At 33.1% G+C, this 13,005-nt stretch overlaps 1 protein-coding gene and 1 long non-coding RNA gene across 6 annotated transcripts in view; one reads left to right on the top strand and one right to left on the bottom strand.

Annotated features, from left to right (window-relative positions):
* Positions 1-8,120: 8,120 nt before the first annotated feature.
* Positions 8,121-9,385, bottom strand: LOC111830328 (casein kinase 1-like protein 8; the record flags this gene model as incomplete). The annotated part of the gene is made up of 4 exons (XM_023781966.1): positions 8,121-8,593; positions 8,677-8,828; positions 9,133-9,196; positions 9,296-9,385. Coding segments are annotated over 4 exons (606 nt in total), but the record flags the coding sequence as incomplete, so codon positions are not given.
* A 99-nt stretch (positions 9,386-9,484) lies between these two features.
* LOC17875380 overlaps positions 9,485-13,005 on the top strand; it is a 16,519-nt gene continuing 12,998 nt past the window's right edge. Inside the window, exons 1-6 of one of the 5 annotated variants that reach the window (XR_002833816.1) lie at positions 9,485-9,733; positions 10,684-10,804; positions 11,231-11,359; positions 11,682-11,749; positions 11,836-11,861; positions 11,955-12,007. This is a non-coding gene — a long non-coding RNA (uncharacterized LOC17875380). Of the gene's footprint in view, positions 9,734-10,683; positions 10,805-11,230; positions 11,360-11,681; positions 11,750-11,835; positions 11,875-11,954; positions 12,088-13,005 lie in introns of those variants that run through there. The other 4 variants (XR_002833813.1, XR_002833817.1, XR_002833815.1 and 1 more) reach the window with 4 other exon arrangements.

The raw sequence follows: 13,005 nt of genomic DNA, 5'->3' as shown, positions 1-13,005 counted from the left end.
TACGGAAGTCGGGGATCATAAAAGGACCGAAAGAGCTTAGAGCTAATACGGAATGTCGGGGATCATAAAAAGGACCGAAAGAACTTAGAGCTAATACGGAAAGTCGGGGATCATAAAAAGGACCGAAAGAACTTAGAGGTAATACGGAAAGTCGGGGATCATAAAAAGGACCGAAAGAACTTAGAGCTAATACGGAAAGTCGGGGATCATAAAAAGGACCGAAAGAACTTAGAGCTAATTCGGATAGTCGGGGATCATAAAAAGGACCGAAAGAACTTAGAGCTAATATGGAAAGTCGGGGATCATAAAAAGGACCGAAAGAACTTAGAGCTAATACGGAAAGTCGGAGATCATAAAAATGACCGAAAGAACTTAGAGCTAATACGGAAAGTCTGGGATCATAGAAAAGACCGAAAGAACTTAGAGCTAATACGGAAGGACCGAAAGAACTTAGAGCTAATACGGAAAGTCAGGGATCATAAAAAGGACCGAAAGAACTTAGAGCTAATACGGAAAGTCGGGGATCATAAAAAAGACCGAAAGAACTTAGAGCTAATACGGAAAGTCGGGGGATCATAAAAAGGACCGAAAGAACTTAGAGCTAATACGGAAAGTCGGGGATCATAAAAAGGACCGAAAGAACTTACAGCTAATACGGAAAGTCGGGGATCATAAAAAGGACCGAAAGAACTTAGAGCTAATACGGAAAGTCGGGGATCATAAAAGGACCGAAAGAACTTAGAGCTAATACGGAAAGTCGGGGATCATAAAAAGGACCGAAAGAACTTGGAGCTAATACGGAAAGTTGGGGATCATAAAAAGGACCGAAAGAACTTAGAGCTAATACGGAAAGTCGGGGATCGTAAAAGGGACCGAAAGAACTTAGAGCTAATACGGAAAGTCGGGGATCATAAAAAGGACCGAAAGAACTTAGAGCTAATACGGAAAGTCGGGGATCATAAAAAGGACCGAAAGAACTTAGAGCTAATACGGAAAGTCGGGGATCATAAAAAGGACCGAAAGAACTTAGAGCTAATACGGAAAGTCGGGGATCATAAAAAGGACCGAAAGAACTTAGAGCTAATACGGAAAGTCGGGGATCATAAAAAAGACCGAAAGAACTTAGAGCTAATACGGAAAGTCGGGGATCATAAAAAGGACCGAAAGAACTTAGAGCTAATACGGAAAGTCGGAGATCATAAAAAGGACCTCAAGAACTTAGAGCTAATACGGAAAGTCGGGGATCATAAAAAGGACCGAAAGAACTTAGAGCTAATACGGAAAGTCGGGGATCATAAAAAGGACCGAAAGAACTTAGAGGTAATACGGAAAGTCGGGGATCATAAAAAGGACCGATAGAACTTAGAGCTAATACGGAAAGTTGGGGATCATAAAAAGGACCGAAAGAGCTTAGAGCTAATACGGAAAGTCGGGGATCATAAAAATGACCGAAAGAACTTAGAGCTAATACGGAAAGTCGGGGATCATAAAAAGGACCGAAAGAGCTCAGAGCTAATACGGAAATTCGGGGATCATAAAAAGGACCGAAAGAGCTTAGAGCTAATACGGAAAGTCGGGGATCATAATAAGGACCGAAAGAGCTTAGAGCTAATACGGAAAGTCGGGGATCAAAAAAAGGACCGAAAGAACTTAGAGCTAATTCGGATAGTCGGGGATCATAAAATGGACGGAAAGAGCTTAGAGCTAATACGCAAAGTCGGGGATCATAAAAAGGACCTAAAGACCTTAGAGCTAATACAGAAAGTCGGGGATCATAAAAACGACCGAAAGAGCTTAAACCTAATACGGAAAGTCGGGATCATAAAAAGGACCGAAAGAATTTAGAGATAATACGGAAAGTCGGGATCATGAAAAGGACCGAAAGAACTTAGAGCTAATACGGAAATCGGAAAGGATCATAATACATATTTAAAATTATTTTAGTGTTTAAATTAAAAATGGTGTTTAGGTGGATGATTAGGTGGCATCATGAGAAGAGAGGAAAGCTAACTTTATATATGTACTAGTCGGTTGTCCGCGCTACGCGCAGGAGTTTATTATGTTGTTTATGAGTAATTAATTCGTATTTTATTTTCTACTTATTTTTTCATTATACCATACTTTACCTTTTTAAAACTTAAATTGTGTTTGTATAGAAAAAATACTGAGTTTTAGCTTCATTAGTTGTTGAGAAATTAAGTGTGTATAGTATAAGTCGAAGTGTGGGCGTAAATGGAAGTGCGGTTGAGAATCATTGAGAAACGTGTGCTATTAGGGTTTTTACCAAATATAGATCTAGATGTTAATATTTTGGGCCCTTTTATATGTTGGCATGAAATTTGAACATGATTTGTGGGTTTCGGGCGGATTGTTATATTTTTAATTGTTTACATTATCTCTCTATATATTGTCATAATTTATTATTTTTTGTTTTACATTTTCCTTTTTTGGATTTGTCATACTTTATATCTCGTAATGATCATTTATATACTATTATATATTTTTCTGATTATGTTTTATATGTTTTTTTTGTTTTTTCATATGGAACCATTTTTAAATTAAACATATTAGTGTAATTTACTTTAATTTTATTTTATTTCATTAAATAATGTTTTTTATTTTAATTTTCAATTTTATGAAATATAGTTAATTTTTTATTTTGTTTATTAGTTTAACATATGTGTTGTATTGGAAAAAAATAGTTAAATTCATAGTGGAAACTTTTAAAGAAATATTATTTTTATTTTTACCTTTTTATATGTTTATAAAAATGAGAATTCATGTTTCGTCCGACCTATCTCATTTATGTTAGAAAATTTTTTAAGACATAAATTAGATAGATTTATATTCTCAAAATTTCTTACTTTTTGCTCTATTCCCGTTAAATCCCATTATATTTAGGTTTACATTGTGTAAATATAATCATATATATATTTTAAACATTCACTAAAAACTATAATATATTATTTATATATATTTGTTAGTATAATCGATAATTAGTAAGTTTTTTAACTTTTAATCAATTATCTTTTTTAGTTTTATAATGTATAATATAAAAAAGACCTTTCATATTCATTTTTGAAAAACTTATTTACATAGGTTTAAATATTAAAATTAAATGATAAAATTGTATAATTAATTTTAAAAATTAAATAATAAAATGAGGTGGATGATGATGTGGCTTAAGGAGAAAAGAGAAAAAGTTAACTTTATATATATAGATATAGATATATATATATATATATATATATATATATTCTTGTTTATAAGTTTTATATATATAGTCATATATATTTTTTTACTCTACCATGCATATAATAGTTTTCTTCCATTATAAATCTCATTACCACATTAAATCATTGGAAATGTGATGATTACTAATAACATTTTAACAATATTTATTTTAGGATTTTTAAATTTTGTTTATTTAGTTTAATTCTTTTTTTCTTATTTTAATTCTTTTCTATTTAATTAATTTTTCTATCAATTATGAGTACATAAATATGCATTTAATAAACATTTTAAATATACTTTGTTTTTAAAAAAATCTTAATGAGGTGGATGATGATGTCGATAGGCTAGATGGAGAGAGAACTGTCCTATTATATATATAGGTTTTAGGTATTTCGAACAGTTTGGACCGATTTTAATACAATTTTTTTTTATTTTAATACAAATGTTTTACCCAATACGAAGCTGAAATTTAGTCATAACATAATAGATCATATACCTCTGAACCCGAGAGCTCAAAATACCTTACCCAAACAGATATATGAACACCCACCCGTAAGCGTGAGTAAAATTTTTTTACGGTTGCTTGCTTTTCGCTTATTTAACTCCATGTACTATCTTCATAAATTAGTAAGCTATTGATAGTTAGTGCTAGTGTTGTTCTATCACATGCTTAATTCTTCAATATTTCAAACTGTGCAAGCGGATATGTAGTTGGGGGAATGAGGAAATAATATTTATTTCTATGCTACTAAGTAGGGGATATATCAAACTTTTGTAAATTCAAGCTTCCAAAGATTATATTTGAGAACAATACCATCAATATGTTTAAAGTAATTCCTAGGTTAAGGTTTTTTTTTTTTGTGCACCCCCAGCATTTATATATAAAAACTAGAAGTTCGAACCATACAAGCTAAGGCAATGTTTTGCAAGAGAGTCGGCTACACCGTTTGTAGACCGAGGGATAAAGCGACAAACAAAAGAAGAAAAGCGAGAAATACAAAGGAAAATATCAGAAATAATGCCGTGAACTTCTGGTAAAAACCTTTGTAAATTCAAGCTTCCAAAGATTATACTGAGAACAATAACATCTATATGTTTAAAGTAATTCCTAGGTTAAGGTTCAAACTTTATTTTTACTGAGCTATCTAATTTATTTGGTCAATTCTACCTTCAGGCATATGACTTTTGTTTTCTTATTGATAAAGTCCAACAATTTTCTACCATGGTGCCATTGGTATTGGTTTCTTTTGAATGCTTGAAAAAAATATCATCCTAAAAACACTGTTCGTGGAAGAAGACAAATATAAGACAACTGCATATGTATGAAAATATTTTAAGGATTTGAAAAAAATTATAATCTTAACTCTTAAAGTTGAAAGTGAAAAATGTAATTGCTAATTCTAATTTATCTTCTTCAGTTAGTTGTAGTAAAGTGTTTCGAGAAGTGAATAAATTATTAATCATGATGGGTATCTTTGGTTCTTCATCTTACTTTTCAATTTAATTTTAAAGAAAATTGAGAGGATATATCCAATTATGGTGTAAAGGATCACCAAGTTCTGCATCGAATGGTATGTGTACCAGCTGGGTGTTATATTACATGAAAAGAGTAGGTGGAAATATTTTTCTTAACAATGTCATCCTTCAGAATTTTGGACATGGATTTGTTTACTTATGGGCATTCAGGTACTCAGGTCGGGTTCGGGTATGAACCGTTCGGGTTCGGATTTCTTAGGTAGAGGATTATAGGATCCAATAGGATAAATGTAAAAAAAAAAATTTGGATTCGATTAGGGTCCTTTCGAGTTCAAATTGGATCTGGTATAGATTTTCATACCCGCTAAAAATCCAATTATTTTCGGGTACATAAATACCAAAAAAAAAAAAAATCCAAATATCAAAGTTTTTGGATATATGCCTAGGTCTAGATTAGTTCCAATTATATACTACGTAATGGATTTCACATCAACGTTGTGAAATTACAACAAAATTTGCAAATTGCAACCAAATTAAAAACTAAAATTCATTGGGAGAATACTCTTAGTCAAGAGGATAATAGTCAATCTCTATAATTGTTTCCATCAAAGTTTAACATCAGCTAGTTGCAGGGCGGAGGCAGCCAAAGATCATGGGGGTCAAATGACACCCATGAAACTTTGAAATTTAGTTAATTTTTAGCTATAATTTGAAAATTATTCTAGTACATTGAAGAAATTAACCCCTATAATTATTATTTGTGCAATTTGACCCCGATAAATACAAATCCTAGCTCCGCCACTGGCTAGTTGTTATATCCTGCGACCTGCATAATAGAAAATGGTTTACTGGTCGGGTTTTCTTTACCCTCATAATGGTTTTAGAAACAAATTGAGAATCCCCATATTTTTATAGTATAAACTAATTGGAAAACCTTTCCTTTGCGGATAACATTACTCTCTTATGAGGCTGACTAAATTCTTTTTCTTTTTATCATTTTCTTGGTCAATATAAAAAGAAGTCAACATACCATGTAATCCTATCATTTACTTCCAAATACACTAATAAGAAACTTTTTAATCTCTTTCAAATAATCATTTTTGTTTTGACTTCTCACAGTCGTAGCGCAATTATTGTAATTAAAATGGCACTATAAAATCTAATATATTTAGTCTTAATTGGCTTAACATAGATTTATAAATATATACAGCAATATAGAAAACTACAAAATTTAATCAACACATGTAAGCAAAAAAATTCAAAATAATTATCAAAATTGGAAATAAATTTTTGTTCTTATCATAAAAGTTAATGTGTATTTTTTTATAATTTTTTCCCTAATTTGGTATTTAAAATATTTATGCAATTCCTAATATGTCCTATAGACATATGCATTCCCCCTATATATGTATATGAGGTCACGTTCTTTGATTAATTCACAATATCTTTTAATTCTCCTTTGTTCATAATATCCACCATACAATGAAGTTTGTTAATCCAGATCACGAACCTCTGTGTTTCACGTGTGGAGAAATCTTTCTCACCCATCGAGAACTTTTCTCACACCGTGAATTGTTTCACACCAATACCAATTTAAACCCAAGTTTTCGCCAAAATCCACCTCAAAATAATTACAGTAGTTACTCTTACATTAATCAACCATTGAGGTTCCGAAACACATTCTCTGCGACTTCCGCAAATGTGAGACCAAATCAACAATTTGTGCCCATGAATCAGAACAATAATATCAATTTTATTGTTCGTAACATGGTGCAACCACAATTGAATTGGCGGTCGTTTCATTTTTCACCTCAGCCTCATCCCCAACCACATCATCAACTGGATCTGCAACTTTATATTGTGGAGGAAGATATTTCAGCAGAGGATGTAGTGTGCACTTTACCGCTCATCGAGCAGTTGGAGCGAGAGTGGCCGGAGACTATCGTCATAGAAGATGACGATGAGGATGTTCTAGATCTTGAACTAAAGCTTTAAAAATTAAGAGTATTCTCTCTTTTACCCCGATAAATGAATAAAAAACAATTAATTGAAAAATCGGGTTTTAAGACAAGGATTTTCTGCAAATGTTATCTTTGAATAATTTTTATTTTACCTTTGAATAATGTTTATTCATTTATGTAATATTTCTCTTTTCAGTTTTTATTTTATTTTAATATATTGTGTTTCTATTTTTCATTGGTAAAATTAATTTAATTTGTAATCCAATAATAACTTGAAATGATATAGGAAAATCTGGGAAAAAGTCTCATCCTAAAAAAAAATGGTTTATCTAGAAAAAGTGTTGAGATACACTCAATAATAATCCATTTGTGAATCAAAGATCTGTAAAATAAGCCCAATCATACTAAGAAATGCATATAAAAAAAAAGATCGGAAAAATAAGCCCATCAAACATATTTTAGATGCATAATGAAAAGAGATCCCTAAACCATATCAATTTCTTGAAGAAGTTATGTAAAAGAGTTAATGCATAATTTGACTAACGTAATGAAAATCACTAAATTGTAAAAGGCCAAGAACCTACCGGTTGCATACGCTTGTATGGCCATCGCCTTAATGAGGCATAACACTCAATTATGTTATTTACTAGAAGACTTTGACATCCAAATGTTTGAGGTGACATAAGAGGTTAGCCATGCCCACATGATCTTTTATTATCCAAAGTTTGTTTTGAATGCATACTTATGACAGTGGATGAATAAGAAAGTGGAAAAATGGGATTGCACTTCTCAAGGTATTTGTAAGAGCAGCTTTATGCTCACTAAAACGAACTTTCCTCGAACGACTTAGTTGCCACTCCTTCAAGTTGATATTACTAAAAATTTATAAGATACTTCATCCGCTTCACAAAGAGTCTCATTCTTAGTAGTTTTCACACAAATTAAGAGAAATATATAAAAAAAATTACTCTTTAATAATACACTACATAATAACACCCTCTCTCTAACTAGTAAACTGAAAGAGTAGAGATTAAAAAAAAAAAAAAGAGATTAAGTCTTAAGAACAGTATTGGAAATAAGATGAAAACCTTAAAAATGATACTCTTTGGAAAACGGCAAAAAATATTATTTTTTGATATTTTGAGAAAAATGTTAGCAAAAAAATCAACTATCAAACAAATCCTAATAAAAGCTTCAACTTTATCTTATGTAAAATTGTACGCTAATTTATATAATCTTTTCATTTTTGTTATTAAATTATATTTATTTCTTATTTAATTGGTAATTTTTGTTGAATGTGCTAAATAAATTATAAATCACATTCTTAAAATTTATCTGAAAAAGAAATAATCATAGTTAAATTTTATTTACTTGGACTAGTGACATTTAATTTTGATTTAGTTTTCTTCTTTTGATTGTAAGATAAACACATGGAATTTAGTGCATAGCTTAACGAGTTAAAACCATATACTTTATCACATATAATTTGTAATCAAATGATGTTCGATTTATTCCTTAAATTAGGAAACCGATAATTTCGTGAAAATAAGAACAAAGTATCCATAAAAATGTCGTAGTTTCTTCCACTCTCATTCACCACCGTGTTACCGTGTAAAAAAGCCTCACTTCCTCTTCCCATTCCCTATGGTGAGTAGCTCAAAGCTCTGGAGCGTGATATCACGAGCAGTCCTTGACGGCGCAGCTCGGGCAAAAGAAGACGAAGATGGTCTAGAGGTCGGATCAGGAACAAGCTGAGTCCTCTGAGCGGTTGAGGAACGGCCATTGTTTGGGATAACTCTGCTAGAGCGGTTCTCTGTGAAATCAGCTGAAGAAGTGGCTCTAACACTCGAGACAACGGCTTTTCTTGAAGAACTTGCGTGTCTTGTTGAAGAGATTGGTCTTTCGACTCTCTCATAGTTTTGCTGGTTTTAGTCAATAAAAAGTTTAAAAGAAAGGACTTCCAGAGCTAATATAAAAGAAGATTCTATGTTTGTAGATGACTCACCGGTGTTGAATCCTTCGATGACGCTAATACATTCTCTGAGGTTCTTGGTCTAGATCGATCAGCTTGAACAGCGCCACTTCCTGAGCCATTTCTTCTAGCATATGCCTCTAAGGCACCCGAAAATCTATCGCGACTGTCTTGCCCAGCTCCAGCTGTATACAGAGACACAAATTTTGGTTTACTATGTCCTGTTTTGTTCAAACACCAAACTATGAGAAGGGAACGTGATGCATTTCTGACAAAGTCAGTTAACAGGAAATCAACCGATGAATAAACGATGAAGAAAAAGAAAAGACAGAAACTAATGGCGAATTGGTCACAAAGCACCTGATTGGCATTACAACCAAAAAGGGAAACTGTTTGATGGAGCGAAGAAGCAGAAGCAGCCACGAGAAGAGACACACAAAATGAGGCAAGTGTTAACTAAAGATATGGGTTATACAATTGAAGGCTTACCTGAAGGTTTATCTGGTCTTTCGGCGGTTGGTACTGGAGGATTCAGAGCTGGTCTCAGGCTTGACTGTTGGAATACAGAGACATACGTGAGAATTTGATAATATGCTCTTAAGAACTCTTCTTCACGATGATGGAAAATTTCGAAAAAACAGATGTTACTTACTCTTGGCTTGGAGCTCGAGCTGGAGCCGGAACTGAACTGTGGATACTTCAAGATTGTCCAATCAAATACATAGTCAAATTGATAACCTGTAAATACAAGTTTAGAACTGTGTACGTGTCACAATAATATTGGGTGCACATAAAAACAAAACCAAAAAAAAAAAAAGTTAGACGCGTAAATTGTTTTTCTTTTCTTTCTCTCTTTCTCTCCTTTCTCTCTCAAAATCGATGGCCATTAAGAAGGATTCATGTCGAAGGGTTGATTTCAGAGGAGAGTAGCCACCAAACTCGTCTCTTAGCCGTCGTAATCATCATCTCCGGCTGTCGTTGCGAGCTGTTTCCACCGGAGTTAGGGTTCTTTGGCCACAGAAATCGACATCTGTTGTGGTGAAAGAAATCGAGGGTTTTTGTTCTCTGATGCTCCAATCACTCTGTAATGGTACGATTCAAAGAGTTTACATTATTACATTGTGATGAATTAGGGGATTTGATGTGTTAGAGATATTATGTTTATTTGTTTCGGGATTAGATTGTGTTCGATATTATGGTTATCATAATTGGGTTTGATCGGAGGGTTCTTTGATACAATAAACAGTCAATTTAGGGTTCTGTGACGCTATGCTTGTTAGAAATACAGATCGTGATGAAGCTGATTTAGATTTACTCCATTGTGATGAATTTGGTTCTGAGATAAATTAGGTTTCTTTGATTGTTTCGTTTGTAGATGATGTAGCCTTATATAGTTTCTTTTTGTGTGTTATTAAATTTCTGTTTGTGTGTTGTTAAGTTTCTGTTTATGTGTTGTTTCGTTTCATTGTATTGATCTTGATCTGTTTTGAATGTATTGATTTTGTTATGTTTATGTGTAATGAATCAGTTTGTATGTGTAATGTTGATGTTTATGTGTAATAAATCAGTTTCTATGTGTAATGAATCAGTTTGTATGTGTTATGTTGATGTTTATGTGTAATGAATCAATGATGTGCTATGTTCTTTTGAAACTTGAATCGTTTGTGTTATGGTGATCAATGAATCTGAGTGTGTCTTGTTCAGTTTATGCTATGTTATAAAAACCATTGAATCTCAATTGTTTGAATCCGTTTCCTGTGTTGTCAAATATAAGATAACTTTGGTTCTTCTTTCCTTTTTAGCTTCCATACATTGCTGTCTTGTAGGAATGAAGCATTGAGATGAAGTGTTGTTATCATAAGACTACAGCGTCACCTGACCTTAAATAATTTCAGAAAAAATGCTCGAAATGAACTATTCTTTATTCTTTGCTTGTCTACTTCTGATTGGCATTAGCTTTTGCATCCCAACATTCTCATTTCTGTGTTATTTTTGTTGTCTATTAAACTTATGGACTTAAAGATCCTATTTATTTTGAAGGTTTTTTTACAATGCCTCAGCTCGTCAGTAGAATTGGGGTCATTGGTGTGACCTTAATGGCTGTCTTATCTGGATTTGGAGCTGTAAATTTACCCTACAGCTATATATCCCTCTTCATTAGGTACTAATATTCAAATCTATTTCTCAAGCTGCTATGCATATCATTCTTTTTTTATAGTAGATATATTTGGCAACCAATAAGAGTGTTTTTTCATATAGCGTACAACTGAATGAGTTACATGATAAATCATACATAATGAGAACTCCGTGTATATACTGTCACATGCATGCCGTGTATATACTGCCACCTGCATGTTCATAAGAAAAAAATGTGGAAAGAAACTTCACAACATGGAAACTTATATTTCACATGTGATCTTGAATGAAATAAATAGTGATGGATGTTTAGTTGGGATAGTATTATGAGCTTTTTCCAGAGGCTTGTCATCTCTGTGATGTATGTGGGTCTACACTGATCCAATGGATTGGCAGACTTGTGTTAAAGACATCGCTATCTAACAGCACGTTTTTTTCCTCTCTCATATAGGGAGATTGAAGAAGCAGATATAATATCTTTGGAAAGGCAACTGATGCAGTCAACTGAGACATGCATTGCAAAGAAGAATAAAATTATTCTGTGTCAATTAGAGGTGGAACGAAGTCTAGGATAGAAGAGGTACGTTTTCGTTTTATCCTTTAGCATATTCATATGTTTGTATTGTCTAGTCTCAAATTCTTTACCATTATGTTCTTGTATCATATCTTATAAAATCTTATGAACAAAGACTATTTTATGCTTATATGTCTAGCTGTTCATTGTACTCTGAACTGATTGTATCTTGAAATTTCTTGGCATTAGTTAGCAAACGACCAGAAAAAAATAATGAAGTTTTGAATTTCAATAAACTGATAGATAATGGTGCCATAAAAAGAACCAAGACTATGGATTATTTATATATACTCGAGTAAACAATCCATGCTCTTGGTTCCTTTCTCAGCTGCACATCCATTTGTGAGCAGAAACCTATTAAGGCCACTGCTACGGCATCACCTCCTGATGTTCAAAGTAAATAGAAAATTTATTGATATTCTTACATGTTGTGTATGGTGCTGCATTCTTACAGCTAACTTCGTTTTGATTTACTTGTGTAGGGTCAAGGAGCAGCGGAAAGACAAAGGTCGGGATCAATGGTATTTTCTTTTTTATCCGTTTTTGGATACATTTTGCCCTTACTCCTACTGATCTGCTTCTAGCCCCCTACCTTCTTTAGGGATATTTTATTTCGATTCTAATCCTTGGGAAGCTTGTCTCCGCTTCAACGAGGTAATTCTCATTCTTTCTCGTTTTTTTTTTTGTTATTCTTAAAAATCCAAAAAATACCTAATACACAAAAATACACAAAATTAGAGCTAATACAAAAATAAACAAAAACACAAAATACATAATAAAAAAAAAACCAAAAATACACAAGAATACAAAAAAATACACAAAAAGTTAAAACTTAGAGCTAATACTGAAAGTCGGAGATCATAAAAAGGACCGAAAAAACTTAGAGCTAATACGGAAAGTCGGGGATCATAAAAAGGACCGAAAGAACTTAGAGCTAATACGGAAAGTCGGGGATCATAAAAATGACCGAAAGAACTTAGAGCTAATACGGAAAGTCGGGGATCATAAAAAAGACCGAAAGAACTTAGACCTAATACGGAAAGTCGGGGATCATAAAAAGGACCTAAAGAACTTAGAGCTAATACGGAAAGTCGGGGATCATAAAAAAGACCGAAAGAATTTAGAGCTAATACGGAAAGTCGGGGATCATAAAAAGGCCCACAAACCCCTTAGAGCTAATACGGAAAGTCGCGGATCATAAAAAGGACCGAAAGAACTTAGAGCTAATACGGAAAGTCGGGGATCATAAAAAAGACCGAAAGAACTTAGAGCTAATACGGAAAGTTGGGGATCATAAAAAAGACCAAAAGAGCTTAGAGCTAATACGGAAAGTCGGGGATCATAAAAAGGACCGCAAGAACTTAGAGCTAATACGGAATGTCGGGGATCATAAAAAAGACCGAAAGAACTTAGAGCTAATACGGAAAGTCAGGAATCATAAAAAGGACCGAAAGAACTTAGAGCTAATACGGAAAGTCGGGGATCATAAAAAGGACCGAAAGAACTTGGAGCTAATACGGAAAGTCGGGGATCATAAAAAGGACCGAAAGAACTTAGAGCTAATACGGAAAGTCAAGGATCATAAAAAGGACAGCAAGAGCTAAGAGCTAATACCGAAAGTCGGGGATCATAAAAAAGACCGAAAGAACTTA

The sequence above is a fragment of the Capsella rubella genome, unplaced genomic scaffold (assembly GCF_000375325.1).
Source record: "Capsella rubella cultivar Monte Gargano unplaced genomic scaffold, Caprub1_0 scaffold_8, whole genome shotgun sequence".
Taxonomy (NCBI): domain Eukaryota; kingdom Viridiplantae; phylum Streptophyta; class Magnoliopsida; order Brassicales; family Brassicaceae; genus Capsella; species Capsella rubella.
Note: the sequence above shows the minus strand (reverse complement) of the source record. Positions and strands in the feature narration are given on the sequence as shown.